At 37.8% G+C, this 24,260-nt stretch overlaps 1 protein-coding gene across 10 annotated transcripts in view; it reads left to right on the forward strand.

Annotated features, from left to right (window-relative positions):
- IDE (insulin degrading enzyme) overlaps positions 1-24,260 on the forward strand; it is a 116,646-nt gene that overhangs the window by 74,517 nt on the left and 17,869 nt on the right. For 7 of the 10 annotated variants that reach the window (XM_059055440.2, XM_059055442.2, XM_067025042.1 and 4 more), the window contains 9 exons: positions 392-483; positions 1,292-1,372; positions 2,944-3,047; positions 10,519-10,621; positions 12,537-12,659; positions 14,870-14,952; positions 18,009-18,153; positions 20,655-20,765; positions 22,790-22,910. In XM_059055440.2, the coding sequence (XP_058911423.1) occupies positions 392-483; positions 1,292-1,372; positions 2,944-3,047; positions 10,519-10,621; positions 12,537-12,659; positions 14,870-14,952; positions 18,009-18,153; positions 20,655-20,765; positions 22,790-22,910 (963 nt within the window). Of the gene's footprint in view, positions 1-391; positions 484-1,291; positions 1,373-2,943; positions 3,048-10,518; positions 10,622-12,536; positions 12,660-14,869; positions 14,953-18,008; positions 18,154-18,637; positions 18,783-20,654; positions 20,766-22,789; positions 22,911-24,260 lie in introns of all 10 variants that reach the window. The other 3 variants (XM_059055441.2, XM_067025041.1, XM_067025039.1) reach the window with 1 other exon arrangement.

Genomic DNA, 24,260 nt, shown 5'->3' on the forward strand with positions numbered 1-24,260 from the left:
GATTTACTTTTATTAACTTATGCTGTGGATCTGTTTTTTGCTGTAAAGCTATAAACACTTTAATTCATACCATTTTATCCATTGTATTTTTCATGTGTAACTTCATTTCATGGATGATTTTCCCTCCTTAAAAACTGATCATTACATTGCACTTGTAAAATGTGTACTTGACCTTTTATTTGCTCCTTTACTACCCCAAAGCCCCTTCAGTCACATATACCAAATCCTGGAGGGGCATGTATGTGGGACCCTAAAACCAGTCTCAGGGAGGTGAGAACTCCATCGCTAAGAGGGACCACCTTCTACTTACCTGACTTTACCTTAGGAGTGAGCTCATTGCTTTGAAGGATTCGAGGACTGAATGGTTTTTAATTGTGCCCCTTTTTTCCAGTACATGTTGAAGATATAATTTTGCACATGTTTCAATACATTCAGAAGTTACGTGCAGAAGGACCTCAAGAATGGGTTTTCCAAGAGTGCAAGGTACTTTTGTTTCACCAAAATTTTTCTTAAGCAAATTTTTCAAGAAACAAATATATGTGAATTAATTTAAATATAAGGAAAAGGAAAGAAATCAGATTGCTTTTCTATCCCTCAGAATAAAGTCAGCAGTTTCTTGAGCTTTTATCTATCAGAGCTTACTCTATTGTCTGCCGGCCTGAAGTTGCATGAGCTATGTCATTTTCAGATCTCGTGAGAAAAATTTGTAGCATACTCTCAAAGAAACAGTGAATTGTTATATATATGATTGTGTTCTTAAAAGTTATTTTATTGTCGTATGTATGGAAAAGACTGGCCTTTTTTTGCATAAAACAGAAGGTATTTGTCTTTTAAATGTTAAAGCCTTCTTTTAAGAGTTTTTAAAAATATCTACTATATAATTAAGGAATATCAAGACTCTGAAATGTATTTTAGGATAAGAGATTACCTCTTTACATAGATAAAAGTTTAAAGGTACAATCTCCGCTTGTGAAACTTATGACAATAACTTCTAATCAGGCTGCAGTTCTCTGAAAGGGTCAGCAAAATCATCATGTATACAACTGTTGGATCTCACAAGCTTCCTCCACAGTTTTCCTAATTCTTTGACTAATCGTTTCAACAAAATCATATTCTGTGTTTGTTATTTTCATTCATGTTCTGTACATTCCTAAATCGAGCATAGCCATTTTTTCAAAAAGTGTGATAGTTAAATATGGAGTAGAAAGTCTATAGTACAAACCAATCCCCCCCAAAAAGTATTTCTAAATAATAGGTGACTTATGTCTAATTGATTTAATTTTTCATTTAGGACTTGAATGCTGTTGCTTTTAGGTTTAAAGATAAAGAGAGGCCACGGGGTTATACCTCTAAGATTGCAGGAATATTGCATGTAAGTTTATTGTTATTTTACTCTATACATTGGCATGTAGAGTATTTCAGTGATCTTGTATAAATAATATTACTGTCATTACTACACAATTGATAAAAATTGAGGTATAGTCTAAAACTTTAGACTTTGTAGCAACCAGGTAAAATTTGATGTGAAGACATTCTTTAAATCTTAATTTTCATCATCCTAAAAATCATCATCTGTAATATTTTCATTTCATAGACATTTTGCTTGTTGGCTTTAAATATTTTTCAATTCTACAATGTATCAGGTGCTACTTACGTGAAAGCTATAAATCATCCACTTTTCTCCATTTCCATTGCTACCACCCTCGTATGAGCTACCATACGAGCTACCATACCAGCATTTCTTGCCTGGACTACCATCACAGTCTCTTACCTGGGTTCCCTGTTTGCCTTCTGCTGCCCCACCTTAGTTTATTTTTCCAGCCTTAGTGATCTTTTGAAGACCCAAATCAGATTGTTCCATTCCTCTGTGTCAAGTAAGTTTCCCATCAGCGTTGGAACAGATCTAAATTTTTACCTTGACCTACATGGCAATCTGGGCCCAGCCTCTCTCTGACTGAATTCCACTCCACTCCAGCTACACTGGCTATGTGCCTAATCTTCAAGCATTAAGTTTACTCCTCCCTCTCAGGGCCCTGACATTTGCTGTTTTCTCTGCCTGGAACACTTATGGTTCTTCCATGACTAGGTTCTTCCTATCATTTGGGTCTCCACTCAGATGTTTCTCCCTCAGAGAGACCTTCCCTGACCTCCCAATCATGAACCTGCCCCTTTTAAAATTTTCTTCATAGCACCTATCACTATAATGACAGTATTTGTTTGTTTGTTGTCCTCCTCCCTCCCAATTAGAATATAAGCTCCTTAGAGAGCAAGGACATCATCTGTCTTATCTTATCATTGTATCCACAGCAGCACCTAGAACAGTGCCTGGCACAGAGTAGGTGTTCTTTATATACTTGTTGAATGAATGAATCAGTCTATCTCAATAAGTTGCTCGTACTAAAAAGCATCTTCTACATTATTTTTCTTTACTAACTGAAAATAGAAGCCATTTTTCCTACACAGCAACTTTCTAAATGCTTGTCTGATTTCATTCATAGAAATTTGAGTAGAAATTCTGTTTATTAAAATGTATGTACTTTATATTAAGAATCCTACAGGTGTCAGCATTTAATCATCAAATTTTCTTTATTAACAAGTACTCAGTTTTAGCTAGAGGTATTACTCACATTTTTCCCTGAAAAAATGTGATTTTGTTCTCTATAATGTAAGTGTGTTTAGGGATTAACTGCAGAATCATTTCACAATATGAAATTGCTTAAAGTGTGGTAGGAAAGAGAAAAGATTCAGAAATATTTCCCCTCAATTAAATTTAAATTAATTTTAAATTTAAATTAAATTAAATTAATTTAAATTAAAATTTAATTGAAGGGAAGAGGGGGGTATAAAATAGAGGATTTAACATGTTAGAGATCTGTTTGCTTTAATAAGTTAGACTCTATTGTAGCCTTGCAAATTTTATTTATTTATTTTCCTTTTAAAAAGTATTATCCTCTAGAAGAAGTGCTCACAGCTGAATATTTACTGGAAGAATTTAGACCCGATTTAATAGAGATGGTTCTCGATAAACTCAGACCAGAAAATGTCCGGTGAGTTGCTCTACAGATTTTACTGTTACATACTAAATTTTCAATAATGATTGGAATCTGAAAATTTGAAATTATGAATAAAGTGCTTTCAAAGTTTTTATCAAGCATGATTACAAAAGTAGAGAGAATAAGTATAATGCAACAGTACCAAACTTCAACAGTCAGTACACGGCCGGTCTTCTTTATCTTTACCCACACTTGTTCACTCATCCTCCCTCCACTCTATTTATTTATTTATTTATTTATTTATTTATTTATTTTTGGCTGCATTGGGTCTTTGTTACTGCGCCCAAGTATTCTCTAGTTGCGGTGAACGGGGGCTACTCTTCGTTGTCGTGCGCAGGCTTCTCATTGCAATGGCTTCTTTTGTTGTGGAGCACAGGCTGTAGGTGCACTTCAGTAGTTGTGGCACGTGGGCTCAGTAGTTGTTGCTTGCAGGCTCTAGAGCACAGGCTCGGTAGTTGTGGCACACAAGCTTTGTTGCTCCGCGGCATGTGGGATCTTCCTGGACCAGGGATTGAACCCGTGTCCCCTGCGTTGGCAGGCGGATTCTTAACCACTGTGCCACCAGGGAAGAGCCTTCCCTCAACTCTAGATTATTTTAAGTCAATATCTCAAACACATGAAGATTCTTTTTTTTAACATAATCATAATTTCATTATGAATAAAATATAGTAATAGATCGTCTTAACCTGGCTTCATTCTTACTCAAATACTGGAAGTGTCAGCTCACTTATCTGGCTTAAAAAGCAAGTGAGGGCACCCTCTTTTTTTTAAAGTAGAAGTAAGGATTACAATCTCAGAATGCTTCTGACTGACCCGTGGTTAACCAGGAGATCAAAAGTTGGAGGAGCTCTTGCAGTAACAGAAGTATTCCTTTAAAACTGCCAGATTTGAAAGCTTATTATAAAGCTACAGTACTGAAGACATTGTAGTATTGGCATAAAGATAGGCAAAGAAATCATTAGTACAGAACAGAGTCTAGAAATAAGCCCACACATATATGATCAATTGATTTCTTTTTTATTGTGGTAAAAAAAAAACCCACATAACGTAATATTTATCACCTTAACCTTTTTTTGGCCACTCCACGCAGCATGTGGGATCTTACTTCCCAGACCAGGGATTGAATCCGTGTCCCCTGCAGTGTAAGCCTGGAGTCTTAACCACTGGACTGCCAGGGAGGTCCCCATCTTAACTACTTTTAAGTGTACAATTCAATAGTGTTAAGTATATTTGTATTGTTGTGAAACGTCTCCAGAACTTTTTTATCTTGCAAAACTGAATCTATACCCATTAAACGACTCCTCCTCTTACCCCTTCCCAGCCCCACCATCTCCTGTTCACAACCGTTCTACTTTCTCTTTGTGTGAATTTGACTACTTAAATACCTAATATAGATGGACTTGTGAAACATGTCTTTATTTCACTTAGCATAACATCCTTAAGGTTCATCTATGTTGTAGCATGTGACAGGATTTCCTTCCTTTTTAATGCTAAATAGTATTCCATAGTATGTATACACCACATTTTCTTTATCCATTCATCATTGGTCAGTTGATTTTTTTGACAAAAGCACTGACATAATTAAAATGGGAAAGGAAAGTCTTTTCAACAAATGATGCTCTTCCACATGCTGCATAGCCATGTGGAAAAAACGATTAAATGTGACCTTTACCTCACAACATTCACAAAAATTAATTTGAGATAGATCATAGACCTCAGTATAAAAGCATACTAGAAAACTTCTAGGAGAAAATATAGTTTGAAAATATCTTTAAAACCTTGAGATAAGCAAAGATTTTTTTAGAACATAAAAAGCAGTAACCATTAAAGATAGGACATTGATAAATTGGACTTCATCAGGTTTAAGAACTTCTGTTCTTAAAGTGATTTATGCATTTGCTTAGATGATTAAAATACAAGGAGGAAAAATAGAACACACACTAAATCATTTAAAGTAAGTAAAACAGTTGACATATTTCTATTTTCCTCAATGTAGCTTATATGTACTGAAAAAAAAACCACCTAAATTCTGTTGAATTTTATTATATACCTTCTAAAAACAAAACCTATAAAAATGAGGAGAAAGAGCTTTAAACTTAATCATAAAACTCAGTAAACACTACTAGTCATGCTGTCTTGGAGAGATCACTTTTTTCCTTTAACCAGTGTTTATTGAATAACTAATGTGAAACCTCAGAGTTCATTATTCTGCAAAGGGGACATGTAAAAAGTTATATAATGTCATGAACACTTACTCTCATTTAATTTCCTGGAAAATTACCCACCTGAAAAATGCAATAGTGCTTTATCTTTCTATGTGATGCCAAATGATTTAGCAAAGTTGAAAACTATTGTACAAATACGAGGCAATCCTATTTAAGATTATATCATATAACAAAGATGTGCTTTTTTTGGCAAGAAAAATCATGATTTAATTATGTTCGTATAATTTTTGCAGCCCTAGATCCAGTTATTTGACCCTGCAACACTTTCTTTCTCTTTTTTTTTTGGCCTCACTGCACAGCTTGTGGGATCTTAGTTCCATGACCAGGGATGGAACCTGCACCCTTGGCAATGAAAGTGTACAGTCTTACCCACTGGACTGCCACGGAATTCCCAGACCCAGAAACATTTTATAGGAGTGAATTTGCTGGAGCATACATTTTACTTTTGTTAAATTGCCTATTTCTAAATTCCATATCTTATGCAGTTAGAGTTGAGAACCTCTTTTTCTCTCTACCTTCCCCTTTAACGAAAAAGCACTTTTTCTCTATAGGATTGATCTCTGTGGCTGTTATAATTGTAACTGCAGTCAGTGACATAGTGCAGAACAGCCTGGGATAATAATGCCAACTGCCAAGCCAGATTGGGGTTGCTGGAGGGTAAGATTATTTTCTTTAATACCCACTGAGACAAGTTTACCATTGCAACCAGGTAGGAAAATTAATAGGAAAATCCTTCGGAATGAAAGGAACCTTAAAGATCATTTAATCCAACCTCTGTCAAGTATATATCTCTTCTGCAATATCTCTAACAAGTAGTTACCAGCCTCCGCTTAAATTCCGTCGAGGATGGGGAACTCATTAACTACCAAGGTAGTCAGTTCCATTTTTGCCAGTTCTGATTGTTAGAGAGTTCTTTTCAATGTTGAAACTTTGATTTTCCTTTTCAAAGATGTTTACCTGTTACTATTTCATCATCATCACCCACCTTCTTTGATCCTATCATTTGGTGCCCATTTTACCATTTTAAACCTACAAATACAGCTATAGAGTTTTTGCCATATGCCTTGCTTAGGTCATAAATAAATCCATTCATTTGGGAAGACTTATTCTTGGTAAATCCATGTAGGTCCCAGTGATAACTGTCTTCTTGTCCTGATGTTTGACAGTCTGACAGTTGACTGTAGAATTTTGTCAGGAGGTCAGTGCCTAATCCGCTGGTTTATGGTTTTTAGGCCACACTCCTTTTCCTTTCTGAAAATCAGAGCATTTGCCCATCTCCAGTCTTCTGCCTCTTCTCCTGTCATCCATTAATTATAGAAGGTGATAGGCAGTGATCCTGCTGGGATTTGTTAGTTGCCTAAGCATCAGAGAATGTGACTCATCTGTGTTGGAGATGTGACTTCATTTGAGTCACCCGGCTGACTCACTCGCCGATACTGAGCTCCAACTCCTTTTTTCTGTTGTTTGGTCCACCTTTGCACTTTAAAGATCCATGACGTCCTGTATCTGCTAACATGGGATCAGCATATCACATTTTTTTAAATTAATAAATTAATTTTTTGGCTGCGTTGGGTCTTCGTTGCTGCGTGCAGGCTTTCTCTAGTTGTGGCAAGCGGGGGCTACTTTTCGTTGCAGTGCACAGGCTTCTCATTGCGGTGGCTTCTCTTGTTGCAGAGCACGGGCTCTAAGTAGTCGTGGCACATGGGCTTAGTTGCTCTGAGGCATGTGGGATCTTCCTGGACCTGGGATCAGTCCTGTGTCCCCTGCATTGGTAGGCGGATTCTTAACCACTGCACCACCAGGGAAGTCCTAGCATATCACATTTTGCTTTAGGTCATGTGTCTCATTGGATTATGAGTTCCTGCCAGGTAGGAACTATGTTTTAAAACATCTTGCCCAGAATTCAAGCTGATTTAATTCTCTAAACTTTCAGCCTAACCTTTCTTGATTCCTTCTTACTTTAAGAAACCCTTTTTTAGAAAAATTTTTGAGCACATTTCGTGAACTTCAATTTCTTAGCACTTTAGCCTTACTGTTTTTTAAGTTTGATTTAGAGTCTGTCATCAGTAGATTTTTTTGTGCCTTCTTTCTTCCTCTGTTGTATATCTTTTAAAAATATGATTTGATAGCATGATATTCTGGAAATCTACTAGTAGAAGGACAGAGTTCATCTCGTTTGAATCCCTATTTAAAAAGTAATGAAACTGAAGCCCAGAGACTTGCTTAATTTAGATCTTAACTGTGATTTTGGCAAGATCTCAAAGAAAGTGAGTCACAGTATCGACCAGAATCCAAGTTTCTCATGGCCAGATCTGTGCACATTCTACTAATTCTTTTTTAGTTTATCATGGTTACCAGTGAAGCCTCTTCTCATTCTTGGCTGTCTTCCCTCTTTTCTCTCTCAGGGATTATTTGCAAAGTTCTCATGAGAATTCATTCCTGGGGAACCATATTGCTTTTTAATGTCTGTAGTCAGGATTATTTCTGAATGGATTCTATCAGCAGCAACAGCTATTCATTCCCACTGAACATTTCTAAATGGCTGACTGGAAGTCAACAGTCAGCATTCATTCTAGCCCACTGTTTCCTTTTCTTACTGTTGTAAGCTTCAGTGTGAAAATAAGGGGCCATTTCCTCTCACATTTCTAAGGACCATGTCAGTAGCCAGTTCTTTGTGGATGGGATTGAAGAGTAGCATTCCCCCCTCACCCCACAACACACACACATATTTAAGAAAAAAACTCATGGAGACTATTTTTTAGTATAATTTGGTTTTCAGCAGGTAGTCTAAGATGCTGCCGTGTCTGTGCTAGTTTTTCTGAATTGTCTGCACTTAAATATACTGCAACTCTCTGTGGTGTACCTCAATTATTGTGACTCTTTTCTCCTTTTCTCCTAATTCACGTGCTCTCACGGTTCCACACTCTGGTTCATAGATTTCTGTATACATTTGACATGTGTCTACTCTGTCTCTTCTGTTATTCGCCCTTCGTAATTTATTTGAAATTACATACTCTTCCATTGTATTTCAGTTTTGAATTCCTCGATGGTACACTAACTCTTGGTCTGCAAAGGTATCTCTTTTTGTTAGGCCAATATTGGATATTTCCCTGATTTGAGGAGCTATGCTTATCTACTTCATATTTACTTCCTTATGGTAACATGTCAACTGTTATCCCATACACTTTACTTTGGTATCTAACTATCTAGACCCCTTAGGATTGTAACTAATAAATCTCCCTTCTCCTCCTTTTTTAATCTGAGCGTTACTGGACAGCCTCCAGGGCCTGCTTCCTTCTGGGTCGTATAGTCATCCTCCAGAGCATTGGATATAGCTTTGCCCGAGTTTCTTCACTTTCTCTCTCAGAACTGAGTTTAAAGTTTTCTTGTTCCAGCGGGCAAGTCCACTGCCAAATGAATGCTCCAGTCTTCACAAGTTGTAATCCATCCCTTGTTCATTATTCTGATTCATGGGCTGTCACTCAGGGAAACCAGAGCCATCTATGTAATAAACTTCCAAAATCAAGCATCTCATGGAAGAGAAGATGGAATACCACCTCTCTACCACGGAATTCTACTTCCTAACATGTTTTTCCGAGGTCTCCCTGAGAATCAATCCATTCATTCTTTGAAAAATCAATAGGAATAGAAGCAATTTCTATGACTGAATCTTAGCTGGCTCTGTCATGTATTTGAGTGAATGCCCTTAAGAAATATCACATACCCTTCATGTGGCCATGTGCGTTCTGTATACACTACACATACCCCTCATAAGGGATTTTCAAATAGCCAACATGTATCACTTCTTCTAGATACAATAACAGAACTCTTTCATCTGTTAACCCCTATGATTCTTCTGTATGTTTCTGTCGAACATATTCTTATTTAGCATGTTTTCTAGAACTGATAGTGGTCAGTGTCAGCTAGGCCAGATCAGGAACACCTTAAACTGGAAGATTAGTCAGTCATTCTAACAGATAGGTGAGTCACATTGCTTATGATATCTACCCTGAAGCAAGTGAGAAAGCCAAGTCTAGCTAGCCGGGTAGAGTATTTTATCTAGAATGAATGAGGAATAGATGGTGGTTCAGACAGTCAGGCAGTGAAATTGGGGAGGTCCAGCGATGGGCAGGTGTTTGGAACACAGAGATCAGGATTCTGAAAATTAATGGGTGTTCAGTAGAGGGGAGTTTTGACTGCAAGTAGTGAGTGGGCTTTCAGCTGTGAGACTGACATTCAGACACTAGAACCTAACCTCTGGGAGGACAAGTGAGAACAAGGAGGAACAGACATGAACCTAGTTATTTGAATTGGGACATAAAGGAGAAGTGAAACCAATAACAGGACTGACTGCATGGCAAGCCTTCTGAGCTATTGGCCTAGCACTCTTATCTGCAAGATTCAAAGTAGGATTGGTCCCAGCCTGGGGTTGAGCCTGCTAGTCAGAGTGAAATGATTACAACTTTGATAGTTAAAAGGCAGCAGAGGCAGAACTGTCCATGATGATCCACACAGGGACAGAAGCTCCACTGGTATAGAGCTTCTTTTGCTCCTCTGCTTATAATCTTTTGACATTATTTTACCTCTGCTTTCCCTCCCTGAACTTTTTTTTCTCTGACTTCTCTTCTGTGCTCTTTCTGCTACCCCAGCAGAGAAAGATAGAGATGTTTTCTTGGTCTTGTCCCTGTCTCCCCTAGCATCAGGAAGGCCAGTGTACATGTAGTACATACGGTTGATGGTGGTGTCTGGCAGGAAAAAAAAAAATAACAGAGTATAAACTTAGCAAGTTATAATGAAAGTGTGTTTTTAATTTCTCTTGGATCTCTGAATGAGCCAACAAATTTTATTATCCATTCTTGTAACCCTGGGGCCTGAGCTGTTCCTGGGAAGGAGTACTTTGTTGTGCTTCTTTAAGGACTATTTTTCAACTGACCTGGTTCCACTTTTTTCCCTAGCTACTCTTCTTTTAAGATTTTAGTCAAAAGCATTCATAACAAGAATCTTTCTTGCAAGCAGTTTTTCATACCAAAAATGATGTGCTATAACCAAAGGATAACAGAGACTATGATCAAAGACTTCTATACATACATTGATTGCCGTTTCAGCTAGGCCTCATAGAACTTACTGGGTTGTAGAGGCCCAACACATTCTTGGATATTATTTATATTTTCGTGAGTCAGATTCTATAAATTTATGTATACAACATGAGTTTATAGGTTTTTTTTTCCATCTATCTCTAGGGTTGCAATAGTTTCCAAATCTTTTGAAGGAAAAACTGATCGCACAGAAGAGTGGTACGGAACCCAGTACAAACAAGAAGCTGTACCAGATGAAGTCATTAAGGTAGGGTTAACCCATCTGTGAAGTAGCTGATGTGTGAGGGACATACAGGAATATGAGCTCCCTGGATCAACCAATTCACGGCCCAAAGTGTGGAGAGTGATGGCCTAGCACTGTCTGTACCATCCCAAGAGGAGTGAACAGGGAGATGGAGAGCTGGAGCTTAGGTTTTGCATGAAGAAATGATACTGTAGCCACCTTCTCGTCTGTCTGTCAGACCAGTAGGGCTGTAAAGCAGACTCCAAGTCTCATACGATCAAAGATCAGTGAAGTCCAAAGTACACAGGGTTGCAAAGGCACCAAGACAGGCAGGAAGAGATGGAAATAGAGAACCTGAAAGACAGATGCAAGGGCTGAGAGCTCACAATCTTGCTGTGAACACAGGTGGGGAGAAATTTCTGGGATTCATACCATCTTCACTTTAGGAGGGGCTATATTTTATGCCTCATATTGTATCATTGCTCTTTTTGTCAACATAGGGTCATTATGATTTGTTTCAAAACAGGTATGTATAGATAGTATGTTACCCCGTTCGTCAGAAGTCAGGATTTTGTTTGTGAGTCTTAGCTGCTTGTCTAGTACTTTTTCTTTTTTGGTTCTCATTGGCTGTGTAGCTTTGAGACTGTGTCCTTTATTCATGGGGAGACACCAGAAAGCCTTGCTCTGACTAAATTCTAGTTAAACTTGGGTAATGGATATTTCTTAAATGTACCAGGGTAATGACGATACAGAAAAAAGTAGTTTAAGAAAGAAAAATTATTACTGGTACTTTTCTGACATATTCACAGCACATAGGAGATGACTGAAGCCCTTTAGTATGTGAAAATGTCCATCTTACTAAACTGTGAGGAAAGCTGATCTCCCATGAATTAGTGCTGGGTGTGAACTAACCCTCAAACAAGAGAAAACCCCTGTTCACCAAATTCTGACCATGACAAACCTGTCCCAAATGGGAATTTAAACAAATTGATCTGGAAGCTCATCAGTGAAATTATTTGCTAAGTGTTTACCAGTCCCTACGATTCAGCCATACTGGGGACTTAAGTTGCTACATGTAAATAATATGGCCAACATCCCCACCATCCCAGTGCCAAAAGACACAAATGCAGGGACCAAAATAGAACTACAAGAGCTGCAAGGCTGTGCCACATCAGTTGGAGACCAAATTACTGAACCCAGAATCATTGGCAGTTGGTTGCTTTTTTTTTTTTTTAAACAATGAAAAGTCTTATAAATCAGAGTTCATCGATCGTGGTCTGAGATCTGCCTCACTTAGCTTTTGGAAGTAGCCCATGGAACAGGTCCAACCTGCAGGTTTTGTCGATCTTGTCCCACAGTCCAGATTTAAATCTCAACTTTGTCCTTAACCTTATGCTTGAAATATTGGTCCACTTGAAAATGCATGTGGTCGTCTGGGAGAGAAGTAGACCAGGCCTTTAGAAGTGCTGAAGTCAGAGAAGCCCCCTTTAACCAGTTTTCAGGCCATACATGCAAGTAATTTAGTGTAGCTGAAAGTTTAACTCTTTTAAATGACCTGTTGTCTAGCCGTTGTGGGTATTTATCTCTGTGCAGATTATTCTCCATTCTTTAAAGAGCTGGAGCAAACATGATCTTCATATGGACCAGTTAGCCTCAGTTCCACAGTCTCAGATTGTTCCTTCACCTCAGCTGGTCGTTTTAGACATGTGTAAAGAGGAAAGATAGATAAGTGTAAAACCTTGATTAGTTCCAATTCAAGTTTCATGGAAAGTCATTGATAGATCTTGGGAGTAGCCTTTTTATATGTGATGGAAGAGAATGCTGTGTGACATTTATTCTCTTATTATTTGCCTAGATATTAAGCAATGTGACTGTTTTAAACTCTTAAATCAGATTCTGATTGCTTTTGTGTGTGTGTGTGTTTTCACTATTCATCCAGAAATGGCAAAATGCTGATCTGAATGGGAAATTTAAACTTCCAACGAAGAATGAATTTATTCCTACAAATTTTGAGATTTTATCATTAGAAAAAGAAGCAACACCATACCCTTCTCTTATTAAGGTAATATGTTAGAATCATTGATATTAAATTTAGGGGACAGACCTATTTCATAGAAGGGACTAGAGAGATGTTTTCTTGCATTTGGTACTCTGTTGATTTGCGGGGCTCACACCATATAGATAACAGAAAAGTTGCAGAGAGAATAACTGCAAAAAATATTAAAAGGCTAGACATTTTAAAACAAACAAAACTACTATACAGCATAGAATCTAGGAAATTGTTTTCTTTGCAGACAAGAAAATAGTAAGTCTGGAATGTAACTACAAGTCTATTGAAAGCGGGCTTTTTTCCATGTTCACTGAAGACCCAGTAAGGAAGTAGATTTATGCTGCATCATGAAAGTTAGAGATAAGAAAGAATCTCTACTGCCTGGAAGAGAGCATATCCAGGGGAAGCTGTTGGATTTCCTGCCCTTAAAAACAATTCTTTCTCATTTTAAGAGCACTATATGAAGTTAATGGAGTTATAAGCCAGTGGGAAGAGTGATTGAGAAGGGTGTTTTCTTTTTCAGAATGTTCTTTACATGTCATTATTTCACACCTTGGGTAGATTGTGTAGAAAAATGGATCAAATTATTACAGCACATCCTCTTTTCTAAACTTTAAAACTAACTCTAAACTTAACCACCATAGACAAACATCTTTCTTTCCCTTTTCTTCAAATGACCTAACATTCAGTTTAACTCAGTGAGATGAGAATTAGTGTTTAAGACTATGAAATATAATTTATCTCAAGCAACTAGATTATTAATGAGACAATCATTTTTCTTTAAAAATGACATTTTAATGAGTTATAGGTTAGGTTATTCAAAGAGAAAGCTTATTTACTTCTCCTATTTTTATTTTTTGTTTGTTTTAAATAGGCCATCTTAGCATAAACTAAGGAGAACATTAAACCATTTATATCTCTTGTCAGAGTTTCAAGTGAACTTTAAGACTTTTTTTAAAAATTTATTTGGCTGCATCAGGTCTTAGTTTTAGTATGTAGGATCTTCTTCACAGCATGCGGGATCTTTTGTTGCCGTGTGTGGGCTCTTTGTTGCAGCGTGTGGGCTTCTTTCTAGTTGTGGCATGCGGTCTCCAGAGTGCATGGACTCTGTAGTTGCGGCACATGGGCTCTCTAGTTGTGACGTGCAGGCTCAGTAGTTGCAGCACATAGGCTTAGTTGCCACGCAGCACATGGGGTCTTAGTTCCCCAACCAGGGATCAAACCCGCATCCCCTGCATTGGAAGACGAATTCTTAACCACTGGACCACCAGGGAAGTCCCTAAGACTTTTTAAAATATACTATGAATGAGTGAGTGGAGAGGCAAAGGAGTGGCTTATTTGTTCATCCTTGGCTGTGTTAGTTATCTGTTGCGGTGTAACAAATTACTCTAAAATCCAGCAGTTTAAAACCACAAACACTTATTTTATCTCATGCAGTTTCCAAGGGACAGGAATGTGGAAGTAGCTTAGTTGGGTAGTTCTGGCTCAGGGTCTCTCAGGTTATGGTCAAGCTGTGGGCTGGGACTTTGGTCATCCGAAGGCTCAACTAGGGCTGAAGGATTCTATTCCAAGTTAAGTTGTGTGGCTTTGGGCAGACCTTAGTTCTTCAGTACATGGGCCTCTCCATAGAGTTGTGTGACACGGCAGCTGGCTTACCCCAAAGTGAGTGATCCAAGAGGGAAAATGAGTGATCAACGTGGAAGCCAAGTGTCTTTTATAATCTAATCTCAGAAGTGTCGTATCATCATGTCTGCCATAATCTGTTTGTCAGACAGAGACCAATCCTGGTCCAGTGCAGGAGAGAGGACCACACCAGGGTGTGAATTCCAGCAGGCAGGGATCCATGTGGCCCACTTTGGTGGCTGGCTGCCACACACACACACACCCCAAAGACTCCTGCATCTGTGTCCCTGCATCCAGAAAGACAGGGACAGGACAGTTGGTATTGGCTTCACCTGTCTGTCTCTTCCTCCACTGTGTCCCCATCTCTTTGACCCAGGGTGCTGATAAGAGGGTGATTTCTCTCTACTGCTGGAATCACCAGTCATCTCTCCAGCTTCCCACCAGCTGACCCTCTGAGTATGCTTCAAGGCCATGGGACAGCAGTCTCTCCAGAACAAAACTCAGCTATTGCCTCTGTCCTCCTCTTGAATAGTGATTTGATTGAAGATTTTTGCCGAATGTGCCTGTATTTCCCTAAACATACTGTTTCTCCATCACAGGATACAGCTATGAGCAAACTCTGGTTCAAACAAGATGATAAGTTTTTCTTGCCCAAGGCCTGTCTCAACTTTGAATTTTTCAGGTACGTAAAATGAATCTAGCTACAAAGCTTCCTATGAAAATCAACAATTACATTTCTGAAAGTTTTCTTTGCTTCCTTAAGGACCTATGTCTGGAAATAAAAGGAATTAAGAGTTTTTTAGCCTAGACAAAGGAAGGCTGCTCCTTCCTGTTAAGGGAAGGCTGTAGACTCACCAGAAGTTTCACTGAAGAAAGACTAAATAATTTGGAGTGGTTTTTTTTGTTGTTGTGGTTTTGGTTTTGTATTCCTGGAACTTGCCCAGAAAAAGAGGTAGTAGTTACTAAATGATCTTGAATCCCTTCCAGCCTTTTAATTGTCTGGAGCCCTCAGATATTGCTTTCTCTATTCCTGGCTTGGTAGAAGATGTTTAATAAAATTTATGAATAATGCTACTATTGCAGTGATTTCTCAGTATAAATCTTTAGTTTGTCTCCTTTTATTTGTGTGATAATGTTATCACTCAATTCAAATTTTACTTTGTGAGTTTGCACTCTATAATTTTATATTTCTAAAATTCAGTAGTCTGTGTTTATAAAATAAACCTATCATTTTTTAATAATGTTCAATATAATGATCAACTTTTTCATTAATTTTTATTTGATTTGCTTGGCATGAAATTAAAGCTGGATGTGTTTTAAATGTTTTAGAAAAGAGAAAAAGAATCTCTTAAGTAGGAAGTTAAAAGTTCACGAACAAGTATGTTGAGATTGTAGGGATGTAAACATTGTTTATTTATAGCATGAGATTCATAGATTATCTAGAGCTGCGCTGAGATTGTTCGTGTTGTTTTTTGTTTGTTTGTTTACATCAAACATGGGCTTTGTGATTATGGCTTTCTGTTGGTAGAGAGCATTACAAAGCTGGTTTTATTTTTTGATAGTTCTGAGTGATAAAATTGTAAGCAGCTTGTCACACTTCCCCATTTGGCTCCTATGATTTGGCTTCAGAATACCTTTTGAGAGACCGTTTGACATGTTTGCGTTCTCTGAATGGCCCAGCATAGTGCTCAGAATTTAAAGTGTCTGCTTCCTACCAGTCCCTCTCCGTGTTCTGCTCTCTCTAGAGGTAAACACTGTTAGGTTTCTTGTACGTTCTTAAATAAATTTTCTGTTTGTGTATGTCCTTTTAATCTTTTCAGAAATAGGATAATATTTTGCATATGTACAGTTTTTAAAACTCTGATCCATATTTAAGCATGTAACATCTGGTTACAAAATAATATGCTTTAAGTTATTAACAAGTAAACAAGGATTTAAGCATTCCACTTGAATCATGTTCTCTTTTAAGTTAGTTTAGGACCCTCTCCAATTCACCAGCATAGCTGCTACGGATGCAGCATTTTAGGACACTTGAGCTTGATCCATATGACTTTGAGCTCCCAGATTCGTTTTTTTCTAGTTTTTCACTTCCACCTAAGCGTGCCTGTGGGGATGAACCCTTTCAAGGACTCTCTTTTGTTTTGATGCTTTTGTGAGTTGTGCTAGTAAGTTTCTGAACTGCTTCCTTCTATTTGACTAAAGACGGAAGTCTGTCATCGTGTATAATACTTAAAAAATTAAATGACAGAGTGTTATTTAGATTTGCCAGGTGGAGAATGTATAGCTTTAGAATTTTCTCTTTGATTTTAATTCTCTGTAGCTAAGCATTTTACCCCTATTTTTACTTAATTATCAGTTTTTGATAAAATTTCTGGCTCTGATGTTAGTGCATTGGTTATATTTATCGTGCTATAGATAGAGTGAAACTTTTAATTTGCTACCAAACAAACCAAGCCATGAGGCTACCTCAGGTCCTTTGTACTGGCTGTTTCCTCAGCCTGGAAAGTTCTCCACCCAGATATCCCCAGGGCTTGCTCCTTTGCTTCCTTCAGGTCTGAACCCAGATGTGTCACCTTTCAAGTGGCCTTGATTAATAATTAATAATAATTTTAATAATAATATTTAATTTATTAATAATTTTATGTAAATTAGCAGTCTTCCCGTCCCACTACCCATCACTCCTATTCCTCTTACCCTGCATAATTTTTCTCCATAACAACACTATCACCATCTGATGTATCATATTTAAATGTATTATTTGTCTCTTCCAACTAGGCTCTTAACTCTGTGAAGTCAGGGACTCTGCCTGATTTGTTCCTTCTTTATTCCCAGTACCTAGAGAAGAGCCTAGCACTGTAGTGAGAATGTAGTACATATTTGTTGAATGAAGGAATCTTTTACTTCTCATAAAGGTAAGCAGTGTCACATAGTCAAATGAATAGGTCATTTGACTTAAATCTGAATCCTAACTCTGCTGCTACTAGCCCAGGTGACATGAGGAAAATGATGCTTCTTATTTGGGAAATGAAGATTTAAGTTAGGTCATCTCTGTGGTCCTGTTTAGCTCTTGCACTCTGTAATTATTTCCTCTCTTTTGTTGTTCTTTTTCACTTAAAAATTTTCCTGTTTTAATATTTTTTCCTAGTTCTGGCTGTAGTTGTATGATGGAGATTATCAGTTACTTTACTGACAGTGCTCCAGTCTCTTGGTTTGGGAGGAAACTCAGGAGATAAGCTAACATTTTCACAGGTCTTAATTTTTCTCTTTCAAGTCTCAGTTTTTCCCTTTTAAGTTTATATAATCATAGCACACAAACTTCTCAATCTCTTCCTCCTGTCCACCAAGGGTATGGCTTGCTTAGAGAGAGAAAGAGGACATGCACACGCTGTATCAGCTCTATCAGCCATGCCTTCTCCTATTAGCCTAAATGTAGGCATGAGTTTTGGCCTGTTCCTCCTCCTTACCTACCCAGTGTTTCTAACTTGTCAGTTCTACCACGCCATCTGGGCTAAGCAATTCCTTCTCTCTCTTCACCACTACCAGCACGCATGGCATATTTCAAGCTTCTTTTTTAAACATCTTGTTTTTTTCCTCATGAGGAGAGTCAGATTCAGGAATTCAAAGTGTATCTTCAGGAAGTTATTTTAACCCCTGTTCAGTTCCTTGATCCATCTCGAAAGGCCATATCACATTGGGAAGTAATAAATCAGCTATTTTACTGTCAACATTTTCTTCCAGCCCATTTGCTTATGTGGACCCCTTGCACTGTAACATGGCCTATTTGTACCTTGAGCTCCTCAAAGACTCACTCAACGAGTATGCATATGCAGCAGAGCTAGCAGGCTTGAGCTATGACCTCCAAAATACCATCTATGGGATGTATGTAAGTACCCACGTCTTAGAGCCTTCCACTCATCAACATTTTTTATATTGATTTGCTGGAAGCATTTTTGATTGAGGGTGTGAGTTTAATTTCTTTTTTTTGTGACTAATCATATTTTCGCATCATTTAATTTTTAAGGTAGCTCTTACTCTTAAGTATTCAGCAATATACCATTCATATTATGCAAATTTTCCTTGATTTCTTTTTTTTAAACATCTTTCATCAGACTGTCATATTTTTCTCCCCAAAACAAAATTGGACCCTGATTTAGGTTTAGCTCTCTCCCATTCTGTATCTGAAGTCTTGGTCTTTGACAACAGAGAATGAAGTCTTCCTGCCATTGTAAAACAAAAGGTTGGCCTATACTATTTCCCTAGAAATTCAGATCATGAGGCTGCATATTCATACTCTTCGGTCATGTTTCTTCATTACCATGCCACTGCTTGAGGTATCAAAGCATTTCTTTTGTTTTTCTTTTTGTTAGTCGCTACATTTATGCTGATCCTCTCCATTGCAACATGACATACCTGTTTATCAGGTTATTGAAGGATGATTTAAAAGAGTATACATATGCAGCACGCCTCTCAGGTTTGAGCTATGGCATTGCATCAGGAATGAATGCAATACTTGTAAGTAAAATGAAAACGAAAGAAAAGGCGTCACACCATTTAAGCATTATGTTGAGTTTGGGAAAACTATTAACTTCTGCATTTTAAAACAAGAAGATTGATGGGTTTTTTTCCTTGCACTTTTTTAATGATTGAAGAACTCAAGTTAGTATTAGTTTCACTAACAAATGATTTAGTAGAGTTTAGTGCATCTTGTGAACATGTATTTGTGCTACATATATTTGCATGTTCCTCTGCTTGAAATGTTTAACATATTAATCCTGAAAGCATGTTGTTCTTTCCATGTATTTGAATATATTAACATCTGTAAGTGAAAGATACCCATAGTTACTGTTGTGGTGCTGAATTTTACTTATATTATACGCTTCTTTATTTCTGCTGACAGTAGTGGAAAGCTCCTGTGTTCAAACACGTCTGATATTTTCATTTAATTTATTTTGTAGCATGTACCATTAACTACTTTTAAGTGTGTTTTAAGATAAACATTATTAAATGCATCCCAAGAAATAACTAGATCCTTTCTTTTGAAACTGTTTCTGTTATGTTTCCAAACTTATATCTCATTTCCAAATTAACATCCCTCTTCTGGCACACATTCATCTTCACTTTGCTTAAAAATATATTGTATGTCTTCATAACAACTAAAATGAGAGCATGCACTGTGTACTCTTTCTAAGTCTATACAAAAGGTTTTAGGGTTTTTAAATTTTATTTATTTTGCATTGACTTTCTTCACACAAGTAACTTTTCTGGTAGTTTTTGTTTAATGTATAAGAATGTATATAACCTAACTATTCTCAGAGTCCAGGGAAATTTGAAGCTCAGGGGTCAAAATAAAATCCAAATAGCAAAGTAATAATCTATGGTTTATTTTTTGCTGCTGTTGAGTTTTAGTAGCATATCACCATTAAAATAAATAATTTTTAATTTGTGACAAAATGGGCTTTCTGCTAGTTGTCAGTCTAGTTCCCACGCTACATGATGTGCTTTCCATGGGCAGTGACCTTCACTCCTGCTGAGATTCTTGCCTATCAATTTTCATAAGGTAGAGGCGTCCAGAGATATTCTAGTTGCAGTGTATCCTCTACTTCTGTGGGTGCCACCATGTGGCAGTATAATAGTAGGAAATGTGATAATAGGCTTCCCCTGCTTTTCAAAATGTTATGCTTTCAGAAACTATTAAAGTAAATTGTCCTAAGGCAAAATCCAGACAGTACATACAGTGTACCCTTACTTCACAGCCAGTATTGCCACTGGCTTTTGGTACATCAGCAGAACTCATCAAACAAGCAAGTAGTGAGACCTATGGACCATTATTGGGCAACATTGAACAAGAAAAGTGGCAAAATGCCATATAATACAAAATTGGGGCTTCCTGATCTCTTAAAAGATGATTTTTTAAAATATTTAAATATAAACAATTTGGGGACATATCCAGTAGTTTGCTAGGTAACCCTCCCCTATGATTTTTACCTTCTTAACACAACTATAAAAAATCCTAAGCCTGCCATTCTTTAGAAATTCTTTTTGAAGGTTAAATTTAAAACACATTCTATAATTAATTTTGATTTAATGAGAACTTGAATTTTGATGATATATAGTGTGTACTGCCATAGTTTGGCACCAGGTAAGTTTTCCTGCTATTGTTTTTGTTTAGGAAAAGGATATGCTTTTGGATATTAGTAAATAAAGATGGTCAATGTTATCTTCCTAAGTGTTGAACTATATTTATGAGAAATGAAATTCATTTAATTTCTTGTTTTATTTTTATTTTGATACACCTGGTTTGGGGATTTTCTACATGTTTTAAAGTCAAGTTGAAGTTGTTTCATGTTAATTTTAGACTTTTAATATCCTGAACTCTTTCCGTAGCTCTCGGTGAAAGGTTATAATGACAAGCAGCCAATTTTGCTAAAGAAGATCATTGAGAAAATGGCTACCTTTGAGATTGATGAAAAACGATTTGAAATTATCAAAGAGGCAGTAAGTTTTCTCAACTTATTTTTATAATTTTTTTATTCATAAGGTGATATTACCACATTATGAACATTTTTGAAAAAGAGGTGAGGAGGAAAAGAAGCATTCATAACCCTGTGGCAGTCATTTTATCCTGTCTTTGCTAAATCCTATATTCTATCCAGAAGGAAAGCCTGGGAGACTCTGGTGGACACCTGGCCCCCTTCTCTGTAAGCCCTAAGAGCTAAGATAGCACTGACTTTCAGAGAGGAGCCTGAGGTAGACCTAGTGGCTTTCAGGGACTCCTTGAAGTTTTCATCCAACCTCTATTTAAGAAGAACACTCTAGAGCTTCCCTAGTGCCTCAGTGCTTAAGAATCCGCCTGCCAGTGCAGGGGACACAGGTTTGAGCCCTGGTCTGGGAAGATCCCACATCCCACAGAGCAACTAAGCCCATGCGCCACAACTACTGAGCCTGTGCTCTAGAGCCCGTGAGCTACAAATACTGAAGCCCACGTGCCTAGCTCCTGTGCTCTGCAACAAGAGAAGCCACCGCAGTGAGAAGCCCATGAACTGCAACAAAGAGTAGCCCTTGCTCGCTGCAACTAGAGAACGCCCATGTGCAGCAACGAAGACCCAACACATCCAAAAATAATTAATTAACTAACTAACTAATTAATTAAAAGGGGGGGGAAAATGAACACTCTATTCTGCAGGCAGGGACCTCAGCCTTCCATGACAGCCTTGTCACATTAGGGCAGACTATTTAGGCTTGATGTATCTTCCACTTAAATTCAACTCATGGTTGGTCCAGTAATGGAAATATGGGATGGATAGCTACTTTAAAAGCCAAACTGTGAACTTCATTTTACACCCAAAGAAATTATCATCAGTTTTCAAATTAAGATTCAATATTTTATATATATACATATCCATGTTGCTTGCTAAGAGAGACTTTTGGGATGACCTTATGGTGAAGAATTAAAGGATGCCAAGAGATGGAGGCCTTGAAAACTGGGGATAACTTTCTGAGGGATGAAAGAGATCCCGTAGTGAAGGTACTTAGAGTACATGTCAGATGCTGGGGGTAAAGCAGCAGCCTGGACAAAGAAAAAGTTTGCTCAGGACTTCTCTAGTGGTCCAGTGGTTAATACTCCAAGCTTCCACTGCAGAGGGCAAAGGTTCAATAACTGGTCAGGGAAGTAAGATCCTTCATGCCATGCAGTATGGCAAAAAAAAACAACACAAAACAAAACTACTTTTGAAAATACAACATGCAATCTTTTTTTTTTTTTTTTTTTACTTTTGGCTGCATTGGGTCTTTGTTGTTGCACACGGGCTTTTCTCTAGTTGCAGTGAACGGGGGCTATTCTTCGTTGCGGTGTGCGGGCTTCTCATTGCGGTGGCTTCTCTTGTTGCAGAGCATGGGCTCTAGGCACGTGGGCTTCAGTAGTTGTGGCACACGGGCTCAGTAGTTGTGATTCACGGGCTCTAGAGCACAGGCTCAGTAGTTGTGGCTCATGGGCGCAGTTGCTCCGCGGCGTGTGGGATCTTCCCGGACCAGGGCTCGAACCCATGTCCCCTGCACTGGCAGGCAGATTCTTAACCACTGCGCCACCAGGGAAGTCCGCAATCATTTTTAAGACTTAGTGTACACACCTCACTCCTGATACTATTTCTGGTGTTATAAGGAACATATATTTTAATTGAATTTAATTGAAGTTCTGTTCTCAGAATTTTACATTTTACATTTCTTAACTTTAACTTTACATTTCTTAATTATGGGGCCAAAAAACAAAAAAATTACTTTAAAAAAAATAAGACTTCAAAAAAAAAGAAAGAAAAAGCATGCTCTTTAGTTTAAGTATCAGAAGGGAGAGAGGAGTAAGTCCCGTTCTAAATTACATAACTTCGAAAAGGAGGATGAAGCAGATATCACTGCGTCCCATTTAACACATCATTTAGGCAAAATGAAGTTTGATTATAGCTGACCTTTTGAAATGATTTTTAAAAGATTGATAAAATTAACAAACCCACATCTCCCTTCACTAGTATATGCGATCTCTTAACAATTTCCGAGCTGAACAGCCTCACCAGCATGCCATGTACTACCTCCGCTTGCTGATGACTGAAGTGGCCTGGACTAAAGATGAATTGAAAGAAGCCCTGGATGGTGAGACTCTTTCTACTTATAGCCTAATGCTTTCTTCATTCTTTTTAAAAATCATTTTGGTTTATCCTATCACCTAGTGTTTATGCTTTCTAATAACTTGTAGTTCCATTAAAGCCAGCTGTGCGTACTGTTTTTTTTGGTTTTGTTTTTGTTTTTACAAAAGCAGTGGTGGGGGGCTTCCCTGGTGGTGCAGTGGTTGAGAGTCCGCCTGCCGATGCAGGGGACATGGGTTCGTGCCCCGGTCCGGGAGGATCGCACATGCCGCGGAGTGGCTGGGCCCGTGAGCCATGGCCGCTGAGCCTGTGCGTCTAGAGCCTGTGCTCCGCAGCGGGAGAGGCCACAACAGTGAGAGGCCTGCATACCGCAAAAAAAGAAAGAAAGAAAGAAAGGGAGGGAGGGAGGAAGGAAGGAGAGAAAGGAAGGAAGGGAGGGAAGGAGGGAGGAAAGAAGGAAGGAAGGAAAGAAAAGAAAGAAAGAAAAGAAAAAAGAAAAGAAAGCAGTGGTGGCCTTTGAAGTGGCTTTTATATTCAGGCAGTTTAACCACATTTGCTGTTTTCAACCTGGGACCCACAACAGTCAGTTACTACTGTTCATAGATTTCTGCAGATGACAGTGTTTTGACCCAAGCACTTACCTTGTTAGTATTGAAGTTTTCAGAAAAGGAATAAAGGGCTGAGCTTGAAAGTCTTATCACACAGAAAGAATGCTTAGGCATTTTTAGATCTATTCAGTTTGGTTAAAAAATGGAAACTATTAAAGCCTAAAAGAGTCATCTTTTGTTGCTTTTTTCCTAAAACCTTAAATCTAGTTTTCAGAGGTTTTGCTTTAAAGTCCTAAATTCCTCAAGGGCAGTGAATTATGCCTTCCTTTTATCCTCTTTATTTAGTATCTAGTATATTATGCCCTCATTATGTGTCTAATGAATGTCTATTCAGTGGAATGAAATTACTTTCAGGGTTGTTTCATTGGAAAGAATATAGACCAATACTATCCTTTATTATTGTTTTATCTTTCCACTTCTCAGCATTACTTTACCAATTAATCTTTCTTCCTACATGCTCAGCAATAAGAAAAAAGAAGTGTTGAATTTTTAATGATCTTTTATGACAAGTCCTTATTATGTATCGCTATGCCTTTGATGACTTTAGTGACAAAGCAAAGTATTGAAGGTCATTATTTTATTGGTTGAGTAGGCATATAGATTATAAAATTCATTAACTAGAACAGATACGTTTTTAATCTGGACAGTTAATACACCTTTCTTTGCAAAATGATTATGAGTCACATCTGGTTGTAACAAGCCGGAATTTTACCTTTTTAAAAAAATACCACATAATTGATTTTAAATAC

Source organism: Kogia breviceps, chromosome 2, assembly GCF_026419965.1.
Source record: "Kogia breviceps isolate mKogBre1 chromosome 2, mKogBre1 haplotype 1, whole genome shotgun sequence".
NCBI classification, from domain to species: Eukaryota; Metazoa; Chordata; class Mammalia; order Artiodactyla; family Physeteridae; genus Kogia; species Kogia breviceps.